The 21404-nt window shown below is 42.3% G+C and overlaps 1 protein-coding gene across 1 annotated transcript in view; it reads right to left on the reverse strand.

Annotated features, from left to right (window-relative positions):
• The window catches only part of LOC124623063 (soluble guanylate cyclase 88E), a 338153-nt gene that overhangs the window by 121948 nt on the left and 194801 nt on the right, over nt 1-21404 (reverse strand). Inside the window, exon 2 of the mRNA XM_047148855.1 lies at nt 4713-4888. Coding sequence (XP_047004811.1) covers nt 4713-4880 — 168 coding nt within the window. The 5' untranslated portion in view covers nt 4881-4888. The remainder of the gene's footprint in view (nt 1-4712; nt 4889-21404) is intronic.

The raw sequence follows: 21404 nt of genomic DNA on the forward strand, positions 1-21404 counted from the left end.
CTTCGATTTACTCTCAATCTATATTTTGTACTAATTACATTGTTCATTCCATTCAGCTGATCCTCTAATTCTTCTTGGCTTTCAGTGGCGATAGCATGTTATCAGCGAATCTTATCATTGATACCCTTTCATTTTGAATTTTAATTCCTCTATTGAAACTTTCTTTTATTTCCTTAATTTCTTCTTCGATATATAGATTGAACATTAAGGGCAGAAGACTACATCGATGTCTTGCATCCTTTTTAATCAGAGCACTTCGTTCTTGTTCTTCCATTATTATTGGTCCCTCCTGGGTCTTGTACCTGTTGTATATTACCCATCTTTCCCTACAATTTATTCCTATTTTTCTCAGAATTTCGAACATCTTGCTCTATTTGACATTGCCGAACGCTATGTCCAGGTCGACAAATCCTGTGAACATGTCTTGATTTTTATTTGGTCTTGGTTCCATTAGCAAATGCAACGTCAGAAGTGCCTCTCTGATGCCTTTGCATTTCTTGAAGCCAGACTGGTCGTCATCTAACACATCCTAAATTTTCTTTTCGATTCTACTTATCCTTGTCAGCAACTTAGATGGATGTGCTTTTAAGGTGATTGTGCAACAATTCACGCACTTTTCAGTTCTTGCTATCTTCGGAACTGTGTGGACTACGTTTTTCCGAAAGTAAGACGATATATCGGCAGACTCATACATTCTGCACACCAACGTGAACAGTCGTTTTGTTGCCACTTCACCCAAAGATTTTAGAAATTCTAATGGAATGTTGTTTATCCCTTTTTCCTTGTTTGATTTTAAGTCTTCGAAAGCTCTTCTAACTTCCGATTATAAAACTAGATCCCCTATCTCTTTTCTATCGACTGCTGTTTCTACTTCTATCATGTCAAAAGAAAAGTATCTGCCCTCATAGAGGCCTACAATATGCTCTTTCCACTCATCTGTTCTTTGCTCTGCATTTAACAGTGGAATTCCCGTTTCACTCTTAATGTTATCATCCTTACCTTTAATTTCACTGAAGGTTGTTTTGAATTTTATATATGCACAGTCAGTCCTCCGACAATCATTTCTTTTTCGATTTCTTCACATTTTTCGTGCATTCATTTCACATTATCTTCCCTGCACTTCCTATTTATTTCATTCCTAAATGATCTACATTTCTGTGCTCCTGAATTTCCTTGAACACTTGTGTACTTCCTTCCTTCATCGATCAACTGAAGTATTTATTTTGTTACCCAAGGTATCTTCGCAATTACCTTCTTTGTACCTATGTTTTTCTTTCAGTCATCTGTGGCTGCCCTTTTTGGAGACGTCCATTCCTCTTCAACGAACTGCCTACTTAGCTATTCCTTATCGCAGTACCCACACATAGCCTTAGAAAACTTCGAGAGTATTTCTTCATTACTCAGTACTTCCGTATCACATTTCTTTGCGCATTGATTCTTCCTTATTAGTTTTCTAAATTTCAGTCTTCTTTTCATCACACTAAATTGTAATCTGCGTCTATCTGCTACCCGGTACACCTTACAATGCAGTAATTTATAACAACGTTAAAGTGATGATATGCTTGGGGTTTCATTGGTTCCTGAATATCTTCAGTCTTCTCTAGCTAATCCACTAAACGACTAAAATTGCGTGAAGGCATAACGTATACTGAAGAGCCAAAGAAACTGGTACACTTTCCCAATAACTTGTAGAGCCCCTGCGAATACACAGAAGTGTCGCAACACGACGTGGCAAGGAGCCGACTAATGTCTGAAGTAGTGTTGGAGGAAATAGACACCATGAATCCTGAAAGGCTGTCCATAAATCCGTAAGAGTACGAGAGGGTAGAAATCTCTTCTGAACAGCACGTTGTAAAGCATCCCAGATATACTCAATAATGTTCATGTCTGAGGAATTTGGTGGCCAGTGGAAATGTTTAAACTCAGAAGAATGTTCCTGGAGCCACTGTGTAGTAATTCTGGACGTGTAGGGTGTCGCATTGTCCTTCTGGAGTTGCGCAAGTCCGCCGGAATGCACAACGTACATGAATGGATGCAAGTGATCAGACAGGATGCTTAAGTATGTGTCACCTGTCAGAGTCGTATCTAGACGTATCAGGGGTCCCATATCTCTCCAACTGCACACGACCCACACCATTACAGAGCCTGCACCAGTTTTAAAAATACTCTGCTGACATGCAGGGTCCTTGGATTCATGAGGTTGTCTCCATACGCGTACACGTCAATCCACTCGATACAGTTTGAAACGAGACTCGTCCGACCAGGCAACACGTTTCCAGTCATCAACAGTCCAATGTCAGTGTTGACAGGCCCAGGCGAGGCGTAAAGCTTTGTGTCGTGCAGTCATCAAGGGTACACGAGTAGGCCTTCGGCTCCGAAAGCCCATATCGGTGATGTTTCGTTGAATGCTTCTCACTCTGACATTGGTTGATGGCCCGGCATCGAAATCTGCAGCAATTTGCGGCAGGGTTGCACTTCTGTCACGTTGAAGCATTCTCTTCAGTCGTCCCGTTCTTGCAGGATCTGTTTCCATACGTAGCGATGCCGGAGATTTGATGTTTTACCGGATTCCTGATATTCATGGTAACTCATGAAAATTCCCTCTTCATCGCTACCTCGGAGATGCTGTGTCCCATCGCTTGTGCGGGACTATTACACCACGTTCAGTTTCACTTAAAGCTTGATAACCTGTCATTGTAGCAGCAGTTACCGGTCTAACAACTGCGCCGGACACTTGTTGTCTTATATAGGCGTTGCTGACGGCAGCGCCGTACTCTGCATGTTTACATCTCTCTGTATTTGAATATGCATGCCTATACCAGTTTCCTTGGCTCTTCAATGTACAGGGTGATTCAAAAAGAATACCACAACTTTAAAAATGTGTATTTAATGAAAGAAACATAATATAACCTTCTGTTATACATCATTACAAAGAGTATTTAAAAAGGTTTTTTTTCACTCAAAAACAAGTTCAGAGATGTTCAATATGGCCCCCTCCAGACACTCGAGCAATATCAACCCGATACTCCAACTCGTTCCACACTCTCTGTAGCATATGAGGCGTAACAGTTTGGATAGCTGCTGTTATTTCTCGTTTCAAATCATCAATGGTGGATGGGAGAGGTGGCCGAAACACCATATCCGTAACATACCCCCATAAGAAAAAATCGCAGGGGGTAAGATCAGGGCTTCTTGGAGGCCAGTGATGAAGTGCTCTGTCACGGGCTGCCTGGCGGCCGATCCATCGCCTCGGGTAGTTGACGTTCAGCGCCTCAAGCGAACAAATGTACAACTAAATGAAACTTTATAGCTCCCTTAATTCGCCGACAGATAGTGCTTAGCTCTGCCTTTTGTCGTTGCAGAGTTTTAAATTCCTAAAGTTGTGGTATTCTTTTTGAATCACCCTGTATTTCCGATGGAAACCGTTTGGAACTGCAAATATGTAATTTCGTGTTGTATGTCCCAGCACCTCAAAGTGTGTTGGGGGCCACTGCGAAAACAGACACAAGACCATGTCAAGCGACTACACGCGTGAGCTGCGACCTTGTATACGGCAAAGCTTACTGTGTATGTGGTTACTTAGAGTACTACTAACAGTTAGTTCTCTTCGCTGATGATACAAGTATAGTAATCACACCTGAGAAACAAGAATTAACTGATGAAATTGTCAATACTGTCTTTCAGAAAATTACTAAGTGGTTCCTTGTAAACGGACTCTCACTGAATTTTGATAAGACACAGTACATACAGTTCCGTACAGTGAATGGTATGACGCCATTAATAAATATAGACCTTAATCAGAAGCATATAGCTAAGGTAGAATATTCCAAATTTTTTGGTATGTCCATTGATGAGAGATTAAATTGGAAGAAACACATTGATGATCTGCTGAAACGTTTGAGTTCAGCTACTTATGCAATAAGGGTAATTGCAAATTTTGGTGATAAACATCTTAGTAAATTAGCTTACTACGCCTATTTTCACTCATTGCTTTCATATGGCATCATATTTTGGGGTAATTCATCACTGAGGAATAAAGTATTTATTGCACAAAAGCGTGTAATCAGAATAATAGCTGGAGTCCACCCAAGATCATCCTGCAGACATTTATTTAAGGATCTAGGGATATTCACAGTAGCTTCTCAGTATATATACTCTCTTATGAAATTTGTTATTAACAACCAAACCCAATTCAAAAGTAATAGCAGTGTGCATAACTACAATACTAGGAGAAAGGACGATCTTCACTATTCAAGATTAAATCTAACTTTGGCACAGAAAGGGGTGAATTATACTGGCACTAAAGTCTTTGGTCACTTACCAAATAGTATCAAAAGTCTGACAGATAACCAACAAGTATTTAAGAAGAAATTAAAAGAATTTCTGAATGACAACTCCTTCTACTTCATAGAGGAATTTTTAGGTATAAATTAAGAAAAAAAAGAAAAAGAAACAAAACAAAAACATAAAAAAAATAAAAAAAAATAAAAATAAAAAATAAAGAAAAAAAACAGAAAAAAATAAAGTTGTTATATTAACTTAAGTATGTTGTTAAATTAACCTAATTATGTAATGTATTGGAAAATTCGACTCGTTCCACATCATTACGAAATATCGTATTCATGATCCATGGAACTAGTATTAATCTAATCTAATCTAATCTAATCTAGATCGCCATATGCAGTGCGCCCCTCGCTCGGCCGGCCGCTTACCTGGATGGCCTTCTTGGCGAGGCGCGGGATCAGCGTCTCCGGGTAGACCTGGTGCACGCTGAAGCTGGGCTGGTCGACTGCCGCCTGGCGCCGGATCTCTTCCCAGCGGTCCTCGCCGTACACCTGCTTGATGTACTCGGACATGTTCTCCAGCAGCAGCCCGTACATCCTGGCACCTGTCGCGAAAGAGAGCAGAACAGCTGTCAGCAAAGGAGGGCGTCTGGCGACTGGAACATCAACTGCTTCGCAAAGGTAACCTAATTTCAATGGCCACCAGTATCGACAGAAACTTTGCGGATTGTACATATACAGTATAGCAGGAAGAATAAATCATTAAATCTGTAGGTGGTTTCCGAGTATACATTGTAAGGGTTTTGTTTTACACAGAAAATTATAATTTTGGTAATGTTTTGGATGTCATGCTGAAAAGTGAAGTTCAATAGCGTCTGAATAATAGCGGGTTGTGCTGCGAAAGACTATCAGTAGAAACTTTCAAAATAGTTCAAATGGCTCTGAGCACTATGCGACATAACATCTGAGGTCATCAGTGCCCTAGAACTCAGAACTACTTAAACGTAACTAACCTAACGACATCACACACATCCATGCCCGAGGCAGGATTCGGACCTGCGACCGTAGCGGTCACGCGGTTCCAGACTGAAGCGCCTAGAACCGCTCGGCCACACCGGCCGGCAGTAGAAACTTTGCTTGTGAGTGGATGAGTGGAGTGGAGTACAGTCTTGGTGAGAGAGAGAGAGAGAGAGAGAGAGAGAGAGAGGGAGAGAGAGACAGAGAGAGAGGAGTCGAGTTGTATCTTGTGATGTGGTAATATTGTAAGGTGGCTATAATTTCACAGCTTACAGGCATTCACTTACATACAGGGTTATTACAAATGATTGAAGCGATTTCACAGCTCTACAATAACTTCATTATTTGAGATATTTTCACAATGCTTTGCACACACATACAAAAACTCAAAAAGTTTTTTTAGGCATTCACAAATGTTCGATATGTGCCCCTTTAGTGATTCGGCAGACATCAAGCCGATAATCAAGTTCCTCCCACACTCGGCGCAGCATGTTCCCATCAATGAGTTCGAAAGCATCGTTGATGCGAGCTCGCAGTTCTGGCACGTTTCTTGGTAGAGGAGGTTTAAACACTGAATCTTTCACATAACACCACAGAAAGAAATCGCATGGGGTTAAGGCGGGAGAGCGTGGAGGCCATGACATGAATCGCTGATCATGATCTCCACCACGACCGATCCATCGGTTTTCCAATCTCCTGTTTAAGAAATGCCAAACATCACGATGGAAGTGCGGTGGAGCACCATCCCGTTGAAAGATGAAAATAGCTCCCTGCTTGCTTTATTCGTCGACTTCCGCGGGCTACGCGTGAAACTTGCCTGCACGCGTTCAACCGTTTCTTCGCTCACTGCAGGCCGACCCGTTGATTTCCCCTTACAGAGGCATCCAGAAGCTTTAAACTGCGCATACCATCGCCGAATGGAGTTAGCAGTTGGTGGATCTTTGTTGAACTTCGTCCTGAAGTGTCGTTGCACCGTTATGACTGACTGATGTGAGTGCATTTCAAACACGACATACGCTTTCTCGTCTCCTGTCGCCATTTTGTCTCACTGCGCTCTCAAGCGCTCTGGCGGCAGAAACCTGAAGTGCGGCTTCAGCCGAACAAAACTTTATGAGTTTTTCTACGTATCTGTAGTGTGTCGTGACCATATGTCAATGAATGGAGCTACAGTGAATTTATGAAATCGCTTCAATCATTTGTAATAGCCCTGTACTTAGCCGTGATTTACAACCGGAATTAGGTATCATTTGATAGGTTGTACATCGTATATATGAATATTTAAAGAGACCGATGTTGTCATGTACACCTTGTAAATAGTTGTTAACGCTTATTGCACGAAAGGTGACGGAGTGTCTTTATTAGCAAAACGGTGTAATGAATGACTGCCTATCCCTTTCCACTCTGGCCCACACAATCGTGCGGGTTCGATTATAAATTTTTCGTGTTTCAGCTACATCGAGTTTTTGCGTCACTCCAGGCTGCAGCGATGGTGCGAGCTCCCAGCTTCCATTTGGCAGCTGTTTTATTTCATGCTGAGACCACCAGAGTGCAACAGATTATTTAAAACTTCAACGACAAGACAAAGCCATGCGCTACCGAGATAAATGCATTCTTTCCTAAATTTCATTAGTTTAAGGAAATTATTGCATCATTTTAGACTGAGAATCTTTCACTTAAGGTGTGTAAGGTGTCTAGACACTTTCATGAAATGCTACTTGCGTTTTGTACATGTTTCAGTTTTGAGTAGCGCGATAATTCTGGTGACATCTTGAATAAATTATCACTGTGCGAATTTTTTCAGTATTTTTACCTGAGTCTACACGTAATAATGTATGGTAATTGGTACATATCAGACAACGTTTTAAGAAATTTTCTATCAGGGTCGAAAGGGCTATACTAGCAGAGGTTGGAACGCCAGTGGAAATGAAACAGCAGGCGTAACTCAAGCCCTATGTGGAAAAGCCCGCACATGTGTGTTGATCCTGCTTGACACAGGAAGTAGCCAAGACGGACGGTCGGGGCACTGTCGGCGGGCAGCCGGCATTGTAGCGGGGCCGTAAGGGTAACCGGATAATACTTCGGAAACTCTGAAGAGCTTGGACGCAGCAGAGAGGAACGAGGAAACGTTACCTCAGAAATCACGCAGGCTGGGTTATTTCTGAGTATATGTACTCTGAGAAGTGTACCATTGTATGTATTCCTAGTTTATGGGGATAGGTATATCCTCACAAACTTTCCACGCTGGACCACAAAAGACTAAAATATGATTGGTCGGCGTTCGGAAGAATCTGTAGAGAGAGAGAATATTCCGTGGTTTAGAGAATATTATTCGCCTTCTGCAGTTATGAGGGAGGGGAGCCGAGCTTTGCCGGGAAGCCAGCAGTGGAGAGAATGAGGTTTTTCCGTTTTTAGCACCTGTGTCTGACGGTTGCTCAGTATCAGCTTTGTTGGTGCAGACGGACTTGCTGTCTTTGCTCTCAGGAGATTTTATAGTTAGACGGTTAGGCACTGTACTGTTGCGAACTTATTGAGAGCCCTACTTCTGCCTATGATCACGTAGAGACGTTATCTGAACTCCGTCCTTGTGGCTGGGAGTTCACGTTTCTCGTCTGTAGAACACAAAGAGGAGAAGACAGTATTAGATTATACTAGTCAGAGGACCGCCATCTGCCGTCCTACTGTTTGAATGAGTTTTTATTTTGTGGAGTACTTCCACCATCGCAGACGTGTACGAGAACCAACTCTCCGACGCACCGGACACAGTACATACGGTGATACTGCTGATTGCTTCGGCTTATTAGGGCTATAAAGCTAAACAGCTGCGATCACGTAAATTTTGTTTCCACTGAGGTTGCACATCACTGTAGATCATCTTTGAAAGTAGTGTCTTCTAGTGTTTGGTACGTAGGTGGTGTCAGTCATCTCGCGTTATTTATATTAGATCACGTAGCCATAAAAAGGGGTAGATTTGGACAATTGGTCAATCATATTGGTTAGGAAATCCATTTGTATCTCTTTATGTCCAAGGGACATTGATGTATAAACATTTGTAATATATAAAGGGGCTTGAATCCGCAATAAATGTATAAGTAGAAGCAGCAATTATCATTTGCAGTTACTAGTTCCCTTAATTATTCATGTATGTTTATGTTGTAATTTATATGTTAAAGAGCAAGGAGGAGGAGCTAAGGTTTGCTTCAGGGGGTAGTCAGACAGAGCCAAATCTTCATTTTCGCGTTCAGTATTTCCTGTTGCGCACATTCATTTTTACACCTGCTGGAGTAGCATCTTGGAAGATGTGTTTAGGTCGTGAAGTGCGCCGGCAATAATTTTCTTATGTTATTTATCATTTATGGGGAGATATTTTATAAATTCATTTAGAAGACTTCAAAAGGTACAGTAATTACGCATTTTCCGAGACATCCAAGCGTAATAATTACTCTGGTCAGTGATTTAGAGATGGAAATTTTTATGAAAGCTTAACAATGTGTGGTTTACTGACTTTTCTTCGAAGATGGATACGATTCGTGTTTTTAAGAAAGTAAAGATATTTGTTCAGGTTTTTCCACTGCTAATGTAAAGCGAATTTTTAATATTTTAGGTAAAAATATTTTGTCTTAGTGATGTAAAGTTGTGTTAATACAGTTACTTTATTGTTTTTCCATCAATCAGCATTTGTCTCTTTATTTCAAGTTTCACATATATAATTTTGCTTTCCCGAGTTTCTCATTAACAGAATTTTAACTGACCATGTTCAGTGCAGTAATGAGATTTATTAGCACAGAAATTGTGACAAAGTTTCTATAGTTTAAAGCAAATATTGCACATCCCGTTGCAAATAGTTTGAATTTTTATTTTTCAACTAGCATAGTAGCAGCAGCTGCAGTACTTTGGAGATAGCAGCAGCACTGCATTTTTTCATTGTGCAAACAGGTAGGTCATCTGTAATTTACGTGTGGTACAGTTAAAATTTCAATAGTAACAAACTTTTCAGACACGGCATTTTTGGTGGTTATTTCTGTACCATTTTTTTTCTCGCAGGCGGACTGCTTCTATTATTGCTAACAGGACAGTTTCCTTAAATTTAAAGCAATAGAACGTACTTTCGCCACGAGCATTGAAGTTCACAGTTTAATGTTGCATTTCTGATTAACTTTTGCATTGCTGACAGCTTTTCAAGAATTACGAGATTACTTAGGAACTTAAATATGAACTTAACTGTTTGTCTAATCAAGAGTTCAACTTCACATTACCAAAAAGGCAAAATACACATATCAAAAAAGTTTTGCATCACCTCGGATCCGAGAGTTCCGGAACCTGTACAGAAAATTGGCGCAGAAATCAACACAAACATCATTTCTGCCCTTTTTATTACTCATGAAAACCACACATTGCATGCCGTACCACCATATAGCCAGACCTTCAGACGTTGTGGTTCAGATTGCTGTACACACCGGTACCTCTAATACCCGGTAGTTCGTCCTCTTGCATTGATGTATGCCTATATTCGTCGTGGCATACTATCCACAAGTTAATCAAGGCACTGTTGCTCAAGACTGTCCCACTTCTCAACGGCAATTCGGTGTAAATCCCTCAGATTGGTTGGTAGGTCACGTCGTCCATAAACAGCACTTTTCAATATATCCCAGGCATGTTCGATAGCGTTCATGTCTAGAGAACATGCTGGCCACTCTAGTCGAGCGATGTCGTTATCCTGAAGGAAGTCATTCACGAGATGTGCACAATGGGGGCACGAATTTTCGCCCGTGAAGACGAATGCCTCGCCAATTTTCTGCCTATATGGTTGCACTATCGGTCGCAGGATGGCATTCACATATCGTACAGCTGTTACGGCGCCTTCCATGTCCACCAGCGGCGTACGTCGGCCCCACATAATGCCACCCCAAAATAGCAGCGAACCTCCACCTTGCTGCATTCGATGGACAGTGTGTCTAAGGCGTTCAGCCTGATCGGGTTGCCTCCAAACACATCTCCGACGATTGTCTGGTTGAAGGCATATGCGACACTCATCGGTGAAGGGAACGTGATGCCATTCCTGAGCAGTCCATTCGGCATGTTGTTGGGTCCATTTGTACCGCGCTGCATGGTGTCGTGGTTGCAAAGATAGACCTCACCATGGATTTCGGGAGTGAAGTTGCGTATCATGCAGGTTATCGCGCACTGTTTGAGTCGTAACAAGGCGTCCTGTGGCCGCACGAAAAGCATTATTCAACATGGTGCCGTTGCTCTCAGGGTTCCTCCGAGCCTTAATCCATAGGCAGCGGTTATCCACTGCAGCAGTATCCCTGGGCTGCCTGAGCGAGCAATGTCATCGACAGGTCCTGTCTCTCTGTATCTCCTCCATGTCCGAACAACATCGATTTGGTTCACTCCGAGACGCGTGGACACTTCCCTTGTTGAGAGCGCTTCCTGGTACAAAGTAACAATGCGGACGCGACCGAACCGCGGTATTGACCATCTAGGCATGGTTGAACTACAGAGCCGTGTACCTCCTTCCCGGTGGAATGATTGGAACTGATCAGCTGTCGGACCCCCTCCGTCTGATAGCCGCTGCTCATGCATCGTTGTTTACATCGTTGGGCGCGTTGACATCTCTGAACAGTCAAAGGGACTGTGTGTGTGATACAACGTCCACAGTCAACGTCTATTTTCAGGAGTTCTGGGAACTGCGGTGATGCAAAACTTTTTTGATGTTAGTAAATGTAACTTATATATTACCTTGAGAATTTAAGTACAGTTTCCAGGAGAATGGCATGCTTTGTGAACCCTGTGCCAGAGTTCATCAAACGTAGTGTCTGGCAAGTGGTCGGTGCCACTCTCCGCAATCGGTGACCAGGTGTTTACAATAGGTGAGAGATCTGGAGAACTTGCTGACTGTAGCAACAGTCGAACATACACTGTATCGAGAGCCGCGCAGTCTCGGGCGCTTTGCCACGACTTGCGCGGCTGGCCCCGTGGGAATTTCGAGTCCTCCTTCGGGCATGGGCGTGTGTGTTGTCCTTAGCGTAAGTTAGATTAAGTAGTGTGTAAGTCTACGGACCGATGACCTCAGCAGTTTGGTCCCATAGGAACTTACCACAGATTTCCAAACTGTACCGATGTATGTCAAGACAACACGGGCAAGATGCGGTTTTGTGTTATTGTGTTGAAAACGTCACAGTGGCTTTGAAGCCATAAGTCTTATGACGCCAAAATTGTGATTCTTGCTGTCCGAATTACGAGTAATCCGGCAAAATGAGTTCTTCTAAGAGAGAGGTTCCCAGCCTACTGGTAATTAGCCATTGAAGTGTAAAATTAAAGTTTCTGAGAGGTAAAAATAAATTGGTTCAACGGTATTTCGTTCACCAAACTGAATTACTTTGAAAAGGTCATTACTATTATCACTATTTCATAAGACTATAATTCTGATAACACAAGTTACCAATAATCACATTTTTTTTTCAAATACTAGCATTAATGCATGCCAGAATGTAGTGAAGAATGTAGTGGACGTTACAGCTTGTGAAAGGAACGTATAAACATCATTTTCCTAACATAGTCCTCCCCCTACACATATAATTTGTACTATTTTCCATGTAGCTATGATAATAAAATTCAGATATATACATAATATACTTAGATATATACGTGATATACTGGTAGGCTTAAATATGAGAATTTATTTTCCCATTTGTAGATAGTTTCAGAAATAAACTAGAAATTGGTTCGTTGTTCACTTCACAACACCAAATAGACAGCATGAGACAACAATGACTGTGTAATGCTATAGGGCCCATACAGTATTGTTACTATTGTTAGCGTCAATGGTCAGTCACAAAGCACTGGGAGCATGAAGTCTTTCAATTTCTACCACTTCAGGTGTAGGAGTACAACAATCAAATGACTTGCAGACGGTAAGTATGGTTAACGCATTTTAACTTAGCTGATTTTAAGTGGGGATGCAGGGTGTGGGTGAAGGAAATAGGTAGAGGACTGGTGCAGAGGAAGCATGTTTTGTAACAAGTATCTACTCTCGATGTGTGTAGTTAGCTTCTCTTTGAGAAGGAGCTGTAGATGTACCAGGAATGCACTGAGAATTGCTTCATCATTCTCCAAAAACATTTGCAGCAATTATGTCACTGACTCATTAGTTTTTGGTTTAATAAAACGCCTACAGAAACTAAATACTATTTATCTTTTGTAATTTTTTAAATAAAAGTATTCATACAAAATTCATTTTCTTTCTAAAGTTTTGTTAGGCACAAATGTTGATGATGGTGGCGGAGGGGGAGAGTACTAGCTAATAATTGATTGAATTTAGAGGGAAGTGTCTCAGAAGGATGGGGACTACCGTCCTAGCAGCCGCCAGACACAGATACGTCTGAAGATACTGTCTCCTTGATTATCGTTATGCACATCACTGTTTGTGCATCTCTCTCCGCTGCAATGTCCACCGTGAGGCTGTGCACAGAAACGGGAGTCTTCTGAAAAGACGGCATGATGCCACTCCTGTATTATATGCAGTGTTGTTGATGGACGCACCAATGTCGGCGCCCTTCTTGTCTGCTGCCACGTCAAGGGAAGCCGCAACAATATTAGTCATACTGGCAGTCCATGGCGCTCAAGACGTCGTCGCACTGTCCGTGTGGATACCTGTCTTCCTGCAAACAAGCTCATTTCTTGACAAGGCGCCAGACGTAGGTGCACGGTTAAGCAAACAAAAGAACAATATATGTGTCCTTTCAGGTGCTTGGCGTGTGGGACTTTGGCGATCGAGCAAGGTGGTTGAGATACTGCAGTATCTGTGTGGACACTTGTCTGCGTGCAAACAAGCACATTTCTTGAGAGGGTACGTGACATAGCTGCACAGACAAGTGAACAATTGAACAATAGTGTGTCCTCTCAGGCGCTAGTCGCTTGGGGCCTTGAGATTCTGAAAGGCATTAGGTATGGCCTCCTCAACCCATTTATTCCACAGTCGCATTCCATTTTCGTAGGAACCCAAACCGCATGCTCAATAGATGGCAGTCCTACTATTTGTTAAACGAAGGAAAGCGCTATCTTCTCACAAACAAACAACATTCAACCTACTGCTTTATCTTCCTTTATATACAGAATGTAGATGGTGTTACTACCAACTACTTTGTACAGTTGTGCTGAAATCCTTATCGTTTGCAAATCCATGCAAGTACTGGACACTATCTGACAAAAAGTGGAACTCACAGAAGACATGGTCAGATGTTAATATAACTTCGTAGATGTACATGTACTTACTATCAGAGGTCATGAAAATGTTAGAGGCGAATGATAGGTGGAACGGACTCTGGAGTACATTAGTGTTGTTCATGGCTGGCCAGTGTGGCCGAGCGGTTCTAGGCGCTACAGTCTGGAACCGCGCGACCGCTACGGTCGCAGGTTCAAATCCTGCCTCGGGCATGGATGTCCTTAGGTTAGTTAGGTTTAAGTAGTTCTAAGTTCTAGGGGACTGATGACCTCAGATGTTAAGTCCTCTCGTGCTCAGAGCCATTTGAACTATTTTTGTTGTTCATGTTTAGTGTTATTGCCAGTCCTGGTAGTGTATATGAGGGGATTTGACTGGTCACTGTGAAGGAAACTGAGATGACGTGTACTCTTGTGAGACAGCGTTATCAGCACCTGACGGTATTTGAAAGATGCTTCGTTGTGGCATATGACCGCCTGGTCGAATCGTGGAATATCCAGATTTGTAGAGCATTCGGATGTCAGTGTCCTGATGTTGGACTGAACGGGAACGTAAGTGTAGGCGTACTCGTCATCAAGGCTCCGGTCCACCACCTCTGACCACCGCAAGGGAGGACCGCCATGTTGTATACCTAACTCATCCTAACCCCTTCACATTTGCGCTTGCCATCCGAGAACGCCAGCCTTGGCAGAAAAGGGTGGAAGTCCTGCAGGTTTCACAGGAGAGCTTCTGTGATGTTTTGAAGGTAGAAGACGAGGTACTGTAGGAAAGAGAGCCTTGAGGGGGGGGGGGGGGGGGGCGCGGCTCGTGATAGGGTGGCTCAATCGGTAAGATACTTGCTCACGACAGGCAAACATCCCAGTTTCGAGTCCCTGTCCGGTACACAGTTTCAGCCTGCTTATTATTCAGTCTGCTTATTGTTTAGTAGCAGAGAAACCTGGCGTAGACCAGGCATTTATTTACAGTTGCGTATCCGGGCCCGTACCACACAGCTTCTGACCTTGTGCTTAATATGAGGCTGTATCTCCTGAACTATGTGTCGCACAATGATATAATACTGCAGGAAAATCCAGCTGGTATACGTGGAAACCGTCTGAGAAATTTATTATGAAAAGAATTGTAGCAAAGAAGTAATAAATTTAAACGTCCTGTATCTCTTTATTTATGTCATGTCTCCTGAACTATGTATCGCGCAGTGATACAAGTTTACACTTACATTCTGTGGTATACGTGCACACTGTCTGTACATCGGGTCTCGAATACATTTGGTAGAAGTACTAAATTATAACGTCATGTCTCATGCGGTACTTTTACTTCACGATCAGCGAAAAAGTAGCAAGCGATAAACATTCTTCCTTTCAGCATTTTGTAGGGTCTGTCAGGGAGAAAAAAAATCGCGAAGGTCTGAAAGTTCGTTGCAAATCGCTAAGTGCTCCTATTCTCAAATACTGTATGAATAAAGTCTGGAAAATCACACGTCGTGGACTACGCTTCTTTTTCACCCCCACCCCCACCCTTCTGATAGGTAGGTGGTTCTTACAACCTCAGTGATTGCCGCGTGACGGTAAGGTATACGTGTACCAAGTTTGGCTGATATCGGTCCAGTGGTTTAGGAGGAGATGAGGAACACACACATTTTAGTAGTACGTATGGATTTATTCACATACTATCTTTCGGCTTCTTAAGCCACCATAAGCTGACAAATGACAGTCGCAATCACGTAAAAAATTACGCGGATGCTAGTTATTGACATAATGAGCTCTTACAAGAAGAAGCGTCATGTACATAAAAACATTTTAAGTCCGTGAGTTCCGCGGAGCTCCCCATTCTGTTTCCCACGATGTCAAATGACTACTGAGGCCGCTGATATGGAGTACCTGGCAGTAGGTGGCAGCACAGTACGCCTAATATGAAAAACGTATGTTTTTGGGGGTGTCCGGATACTTTTGATCGTATAGTGTATATACGAGGGTCGTTCAATAATTAATGCAATGATTTTTTTCTGAAAGCAAGTTGGTTTTATTCAGGATTCCAATACGCCACATTATTCTCCAGCCTTCTGGCTATAAAACCCTATTTTTCAACATAATCTCCGTTCAGTGTGACGGCCTTACGCCACCCTACTGGGCCGAACCGTATGCCCGCTGGTACCACTCTACTGGTCGTCGACGGAGCCTGTGACGATGATAGACAAAAAATTATCACGATCAGCCTCGTAACGCGCAAGCATTTCCGCACAGATGGTCCTTCGTTGCTTTTTATGGTGTTCTGGAATTCAGCGGGCACAGACCCTTGAGTACGCCAACTGGTGGAGGAGTGTGTCAGCACTACGAACAGAGACAACCACTTGAGCACTTAGGCGTTTGATTATGATCCGTCGATCACCTCGAATGACTGTCCACACGTTCCAACATTGGAGGCCGGCACGCTGGAGATCGGACAGGTTTGAGCGACCTTGTTGCAATGATGGCAGACGCTTCGCCCGGCGATTCACCGTGCTTTTGTTCGCTGCCACGTCTCCGTAGGCATTCTGCAAGCGTCTATGAATATCTGCGATGCTCTGGTTTTCCGTCAAAGAAACCAAATGACAGCTCTCTGCTTGGAACGCACCTCTGTTACAGACGCCATTTTGAAGGTTACTTATAGTGCACCACCTGTCGGAACTTCACTAAACTAAAGCGTCTGAAGCGGGAATATTCCACGATGTCAGACAAGAAATTTCGCTTTTTTTCATCCGAAATTGGCTGAGAAAAAAATGTGTGTTGCATTGCTTATTGAACGCCCCTCTTACAATCTGATAGAAAGTACAGTATTCTGTCGGAGATGCAATATGTTGATAAACTCCATAATTTTCTTGTGGAGAATGGTACGAGCCCGAACAACAGATTTTCTGCTAGTCCAAACGAAGCGCTTACAGCTACTACATCTTTCCCAGAATCGCCCACAAAAAAGAGTATCATATTGATGAATCCTTCAGCTCCAAAGGTCCGAGCAACTATTAAGTTCTGCAAACAAAATCATCCAGTGAGAACCATAGTGAACGTTTGGAGCGGTATATTGAGAAGCTTTTATCCAGGTACATAAACCAATATTTCCAACATCCGGTTACCTATAGCATCCGTAACAAATAGCATCTAATAGAGAATCTTTCCACTTCAAGTATACCACCAGGAACACAAACGGTCACCTTGAATGACAGAAATAGTTACACGGATATTACCACGGACCAGGTTCAAGAAATGGTAGCCTATAATTTAAAAACAAGTATTAGTTGATCTGACAGTGCAATTAATGACATTCTCAAGCTTTGATATTTAATTGAGATTTAATTATTTCCGATTTGGCGATGATATTTCTATATAAAAACTGGGCCTTGGCATGGGGTCACCACTGGTGTGTCTTCTTGTATACGATGCTATCATTCAGTTCCCTGCTCACATCAACAGTCATCGCCTGGGTTTAGATAGGTGGATAACCTGGTTTTATTGTATAGTGGTACACAAGGACAGTGCATCTTGTTCATTGAGGATATTACCGGGCTCCTTGATAACATCCAACATCCCGTGCAATATAGCAAACGCGGGAAGCTGTCTCATTTACGTCTCAATATTGGTTTAAATGGTGGTTAGGTGACCTTCGAGGTTTCCAGTAAAACGACAACAACTTATGCAGTCATCCTTAGAAAATATGTCACCTTATTCAGTATAAGAAAGTCGCCTCTAGGTCCCTCTTACATAGAGTCCATTCTGTATCCATGCCCAAGGAATCCTTCGAATAAAAGTACAAGTTATTCTTTACATTCACCTTGAAAATGACTCTGATAAAAAGCTGTGGATGACTTTAAACTTAGTATCGGTAAGTATAAAAAAAGACCATTATTCCATCTACTACACTAGGAAAACGGACGATAAAAAAAGCACGTACATGTCACAAGATCCCTTATTTTGGTACTATCCAGGAAAAAACTGGCTGACAGCCGCGGGGAAAATAAAGTAGAGCAGCCTACAAATACTAAATTCAATGCAACAGACGTGTGAAGAAATGACTGAAGAGATTATTCAGTGTTGTGCAGGGCAGACTGGTAGATGTTTCAGTATTAGATTCAAAGCATATCTTACTGGTTAGGGTTGTAGATCGTTACATGCCCACTTCCGGAAACGAGGGCATACGGCAAATGATCCAGCCTCAAATTTGTCCATTTTACATCGAGAAAGTAAGGGGAACACACTTAACGTCCTTGAGGAAGTGGAAATTATGAAGTCCGTTAAAACAGTCTCCAGACCAGACGCTAAACTTGCAAATGGAACTACGTCGTCTTAACATTCTGGATAACTTTAATTTTTTAAACAAATACTTCAGATAAGATTATCTGTTTCTTTAGCATTGCACTAATGACTGTGTGTTTTTATTGCCTCAGTATACATTACTTTATCGCTTATTGTCTGGATTTCGGTATACACAGATTTTATAACATAAAAAAGGATTTTTTGAGATGCCATTGCTATTGAAACAGCATGCCATCTTTCTTCTCTAAAATGGTCAATTATGTGTCGCTTACTTATCATTTATTTCTCACAATATGCTTAAGTAAGAACCCCTCAAATAATAATGTTATACGTTCCATATGCTGCTACTGATTTCCGCCTACTTGATTTTCATCAGGTGCTTAATTAACATACCAAAAATTGTATTAATTCCTGCTCATAATTCTTTGTCACGTATAATTGTTCTATTACGGTTACTCTATGTTATTCGGGGCAGGATTTTAACATTTTTTGTCTGTGAATGCGACCACGCCACGCGAATATTTCTGCAGCTCATATTGTCCCACTGCATATCCGCGATCCTGGTTTCCATCACTGAACACGACTTCTCGCTCAGTACTTAGCTCAGCATTCTCTCGATTTCATCTCCATGCACTGCAGGCTGCTTTATTTATTGTATGCCACTTTCATCAGCATACAAAATTCCCCTGTCAGATATCGTTTTTATGCTGTTTTTAATACCAAGTGGGTTCTTATCGATTATTCCTGCACTCTTTCTTATTAATTTATAGTCACTTTGATGGAGTGTGATCCGGGATGTAATGGTTGACCGCTTATATCTGGCCTACTGCCATCCTCCCCGGGTTCATGGTAGATGTTCTTATTTTTCACTGTATGTTCCAGCCCTTTATTGGTTTTATGACACATTAAGTTGGGCGAATATTTCTTGAAGATTCTAACAGCTTTTTAAAAAAGTATTTGAGGCATGATTGAGGAATCGTGCACCCCTAATTTCTACTTACTGACAATCCGCTAATTGTGTCATTTATCCATAGACAAAGAATGTTCGGTCGCGCCCATGTCGCAAATTTAATGTCATGAAAGAAATTACCCTTTCGTATGTAGCTATAATGGATCACAACAGTAGCGAACACTTTTTCTAATTGAACAGATCTAACATCATGATGTGACTTATAAGCTATGAAATCGGTCGTTAAATAAATTATTTACAAGGGCAGCCAAGCGACTGTAACTTTTATATTTTGGCCTTCCGAGCAGTAACTCAATTTAGCCATCAATAACTCATAGTTACAATGTACATAGAATTGAATAAAAGAATACAGAAATGAAAATTTACAGCGGCGCCTGTTATTCAAGACACCAACAAGGATGTTTCCCGACGACCACGTTTTGCCATTTGTAAGTAAATGACTTCTACAGCTTCATGACGGAGCCGGCCGCGGTGGTCTAGCGGTTCTAGGCGCTCAGTCCAGAACCGCGCGACTGCTACGGTAGCAGGTTCGAATCCTGCCTCGGGCATGGATGTGTGTGATGTCCTTAGGTTAGTTAGGTTTAAGTAGTTCTAAGTTCTAGGGTACTGACGACCACAGATGTTAAGTCCCATAGTGCTCAGAGCCATTTGAACCATTTTTTTTTCATGACGGACATACCATCTCCCGCCTTCCAGGATGGTAAAAGCAATGACCATAAGCGCGAACGCATACGTTCGTGGTTTGAACAACACCTTTTTTTGTCCACATCTTCTAGTCTTAACCACATAGAAAATTTCTGGGACTCTCTGGAACAGCGGGTGAAACGTAGAAACTTGTTAGCTCTACGGGAACTGATTATCAATTAGTGGAGTGAATTGGATTTGATACGCATGAAGAAAAATAGGACTACGTTGTCGAACTGAGGCTACTGTGAAGGCTAGAGACGACGTTACATGGTATCAACATGATGGTTATCGCGCGGAGGACCCAGGTTCAATTCCCGGTGGAGGGAGGACTAGGCCAGGGCCCCTCAGTCTCCTGATGCCAATTGAGGAGCTGTTCGAACGGCTCCAGACCCGCTAACCTAATGGTCAAGAGAGCGGTGTGCTTATCATACACTCCACCACACCACATACAAGAGACGCCATTTGTTGATGGATGACATGGCGGTCGGTCGGAGCCGACTGGCCGGTCTGTGACCACAACAACGGAGCTGCTTATGAGGTAGAGCAACACAGTACTCAGGTTTGCGACTTTATGGATCATGGCAGTTGGCAGGAAGTAATCGGTAGCTGTTGCTTTTCTTTTTCAGTGTATTGTAAACAGATTTCCTTTTTTTTTAACGAAAAGGAAAAGGGAGCGTCTTTGATGTTCTCTAATGAAGTGAAGAAAGTCTTTTTTTGTTACAATCCTAATGCTGGCCGAAGCTCGTGCAGGGAAATGGATTTCCGTGGCAGCTGAAGCCACGTGGTTGGAGGGAGGTGTACCGTTTAATCCGTGCAGCAATGGACTTTAGCTGGGAAAAGTGTTCGTGAGCTCGTGGTGCTGCGTGTGGCGAGAGTTCTGGAGGCTTTGCGACTGTGAGCCATAGCCATTTCGGCTCCTTACCGCCCCCCCCCCCCCCCAGAGGCTGCCAGAGAAAACGTCGCACGCGTGTAGTACGTGCGTGGCCATCTGAGGATGCACGTGGCCATTTTCTGTGTGCCAACGAGTTGTCAGAAGTTGTAATCTGCACGTCTCCGTTTGGCACTTCATAGTTACACATGCCTCGTGCGTAAACAAAATGGGTTGCTTTTTAATGGTACGCATTCTGTCTGGTGTCCTCACTTACGGATGTGTGTGTGTGTGTGTGTGTTTTCTAGGACATATCTGGAACTCGTGGGGCAATTTCAAACGAACTTGGTACGCATGTAACTCAGTACCACTAGATAATTACTCTGTGGGTAAGGCATCCTTAGCATCCATATACTTCTTGGATGGAGTGGTAAAGTGGTGACATGCAACTTCTGGAGTAATTTCATTCACAGGGTACACACAGCGTATTAAAAAATATTCCATATTTTGAGAGGTGATAGTATGGACAAAAGGAAGAAAAACTGCCCTGTAAACATGCGCTCTAAAATGCATAACTTAATCCTTTGAGTACCAATGGTTTCTTCCTGAGCTCACCACTTTATTGTTATTATTTTTAAACACCATTGCCTTTAGTATGAAACCACCGATGATGTTGCAAGACATCTAGTGGTATACTGAGGTGCTTCTACAAATGTAATGTAACAGTCATAGAGTTCAAAGAAACAGTCGGCGCTGAACTTGTGTTATTTGACTGTAGGAGATTGTGACGTGTGCTTTTTTAAAGTGCCCATGTTGAAGAGACCATTGACAGAGTAAGAAGGCAGGCTATATCTAACGTCACTGTAACGTAAATTGTACTACTGATTTTATGAATGGCTTCGAAATAAAACCACTGGGGCAATATATAGTCTTCACACAATATTTGTTATAATTTGAAGCTCATTATTGCTCGATATTTATGACTGTAATTTATTTTAGGCATTATGAGTTCATGGAGTTTTGAGATGCGGGACTGTCTAGGAAAAATAAGAATTTGTTTAAACATGAAATT

This window comes from Schistocerca americana, chromosome 7, assembly GCF_021461395.2.
Source record: "Schistocerca americana isolate TAMUIC-IGC-003095 chromosome 7, iqSchAmer2.1, whole genome shotgun sequence".
NCBI lineage: Eukaryota > Metazoa > Arthropoda > Insecta > Orthoptera > Acrididae > Schistocerca > Schistocerca americana.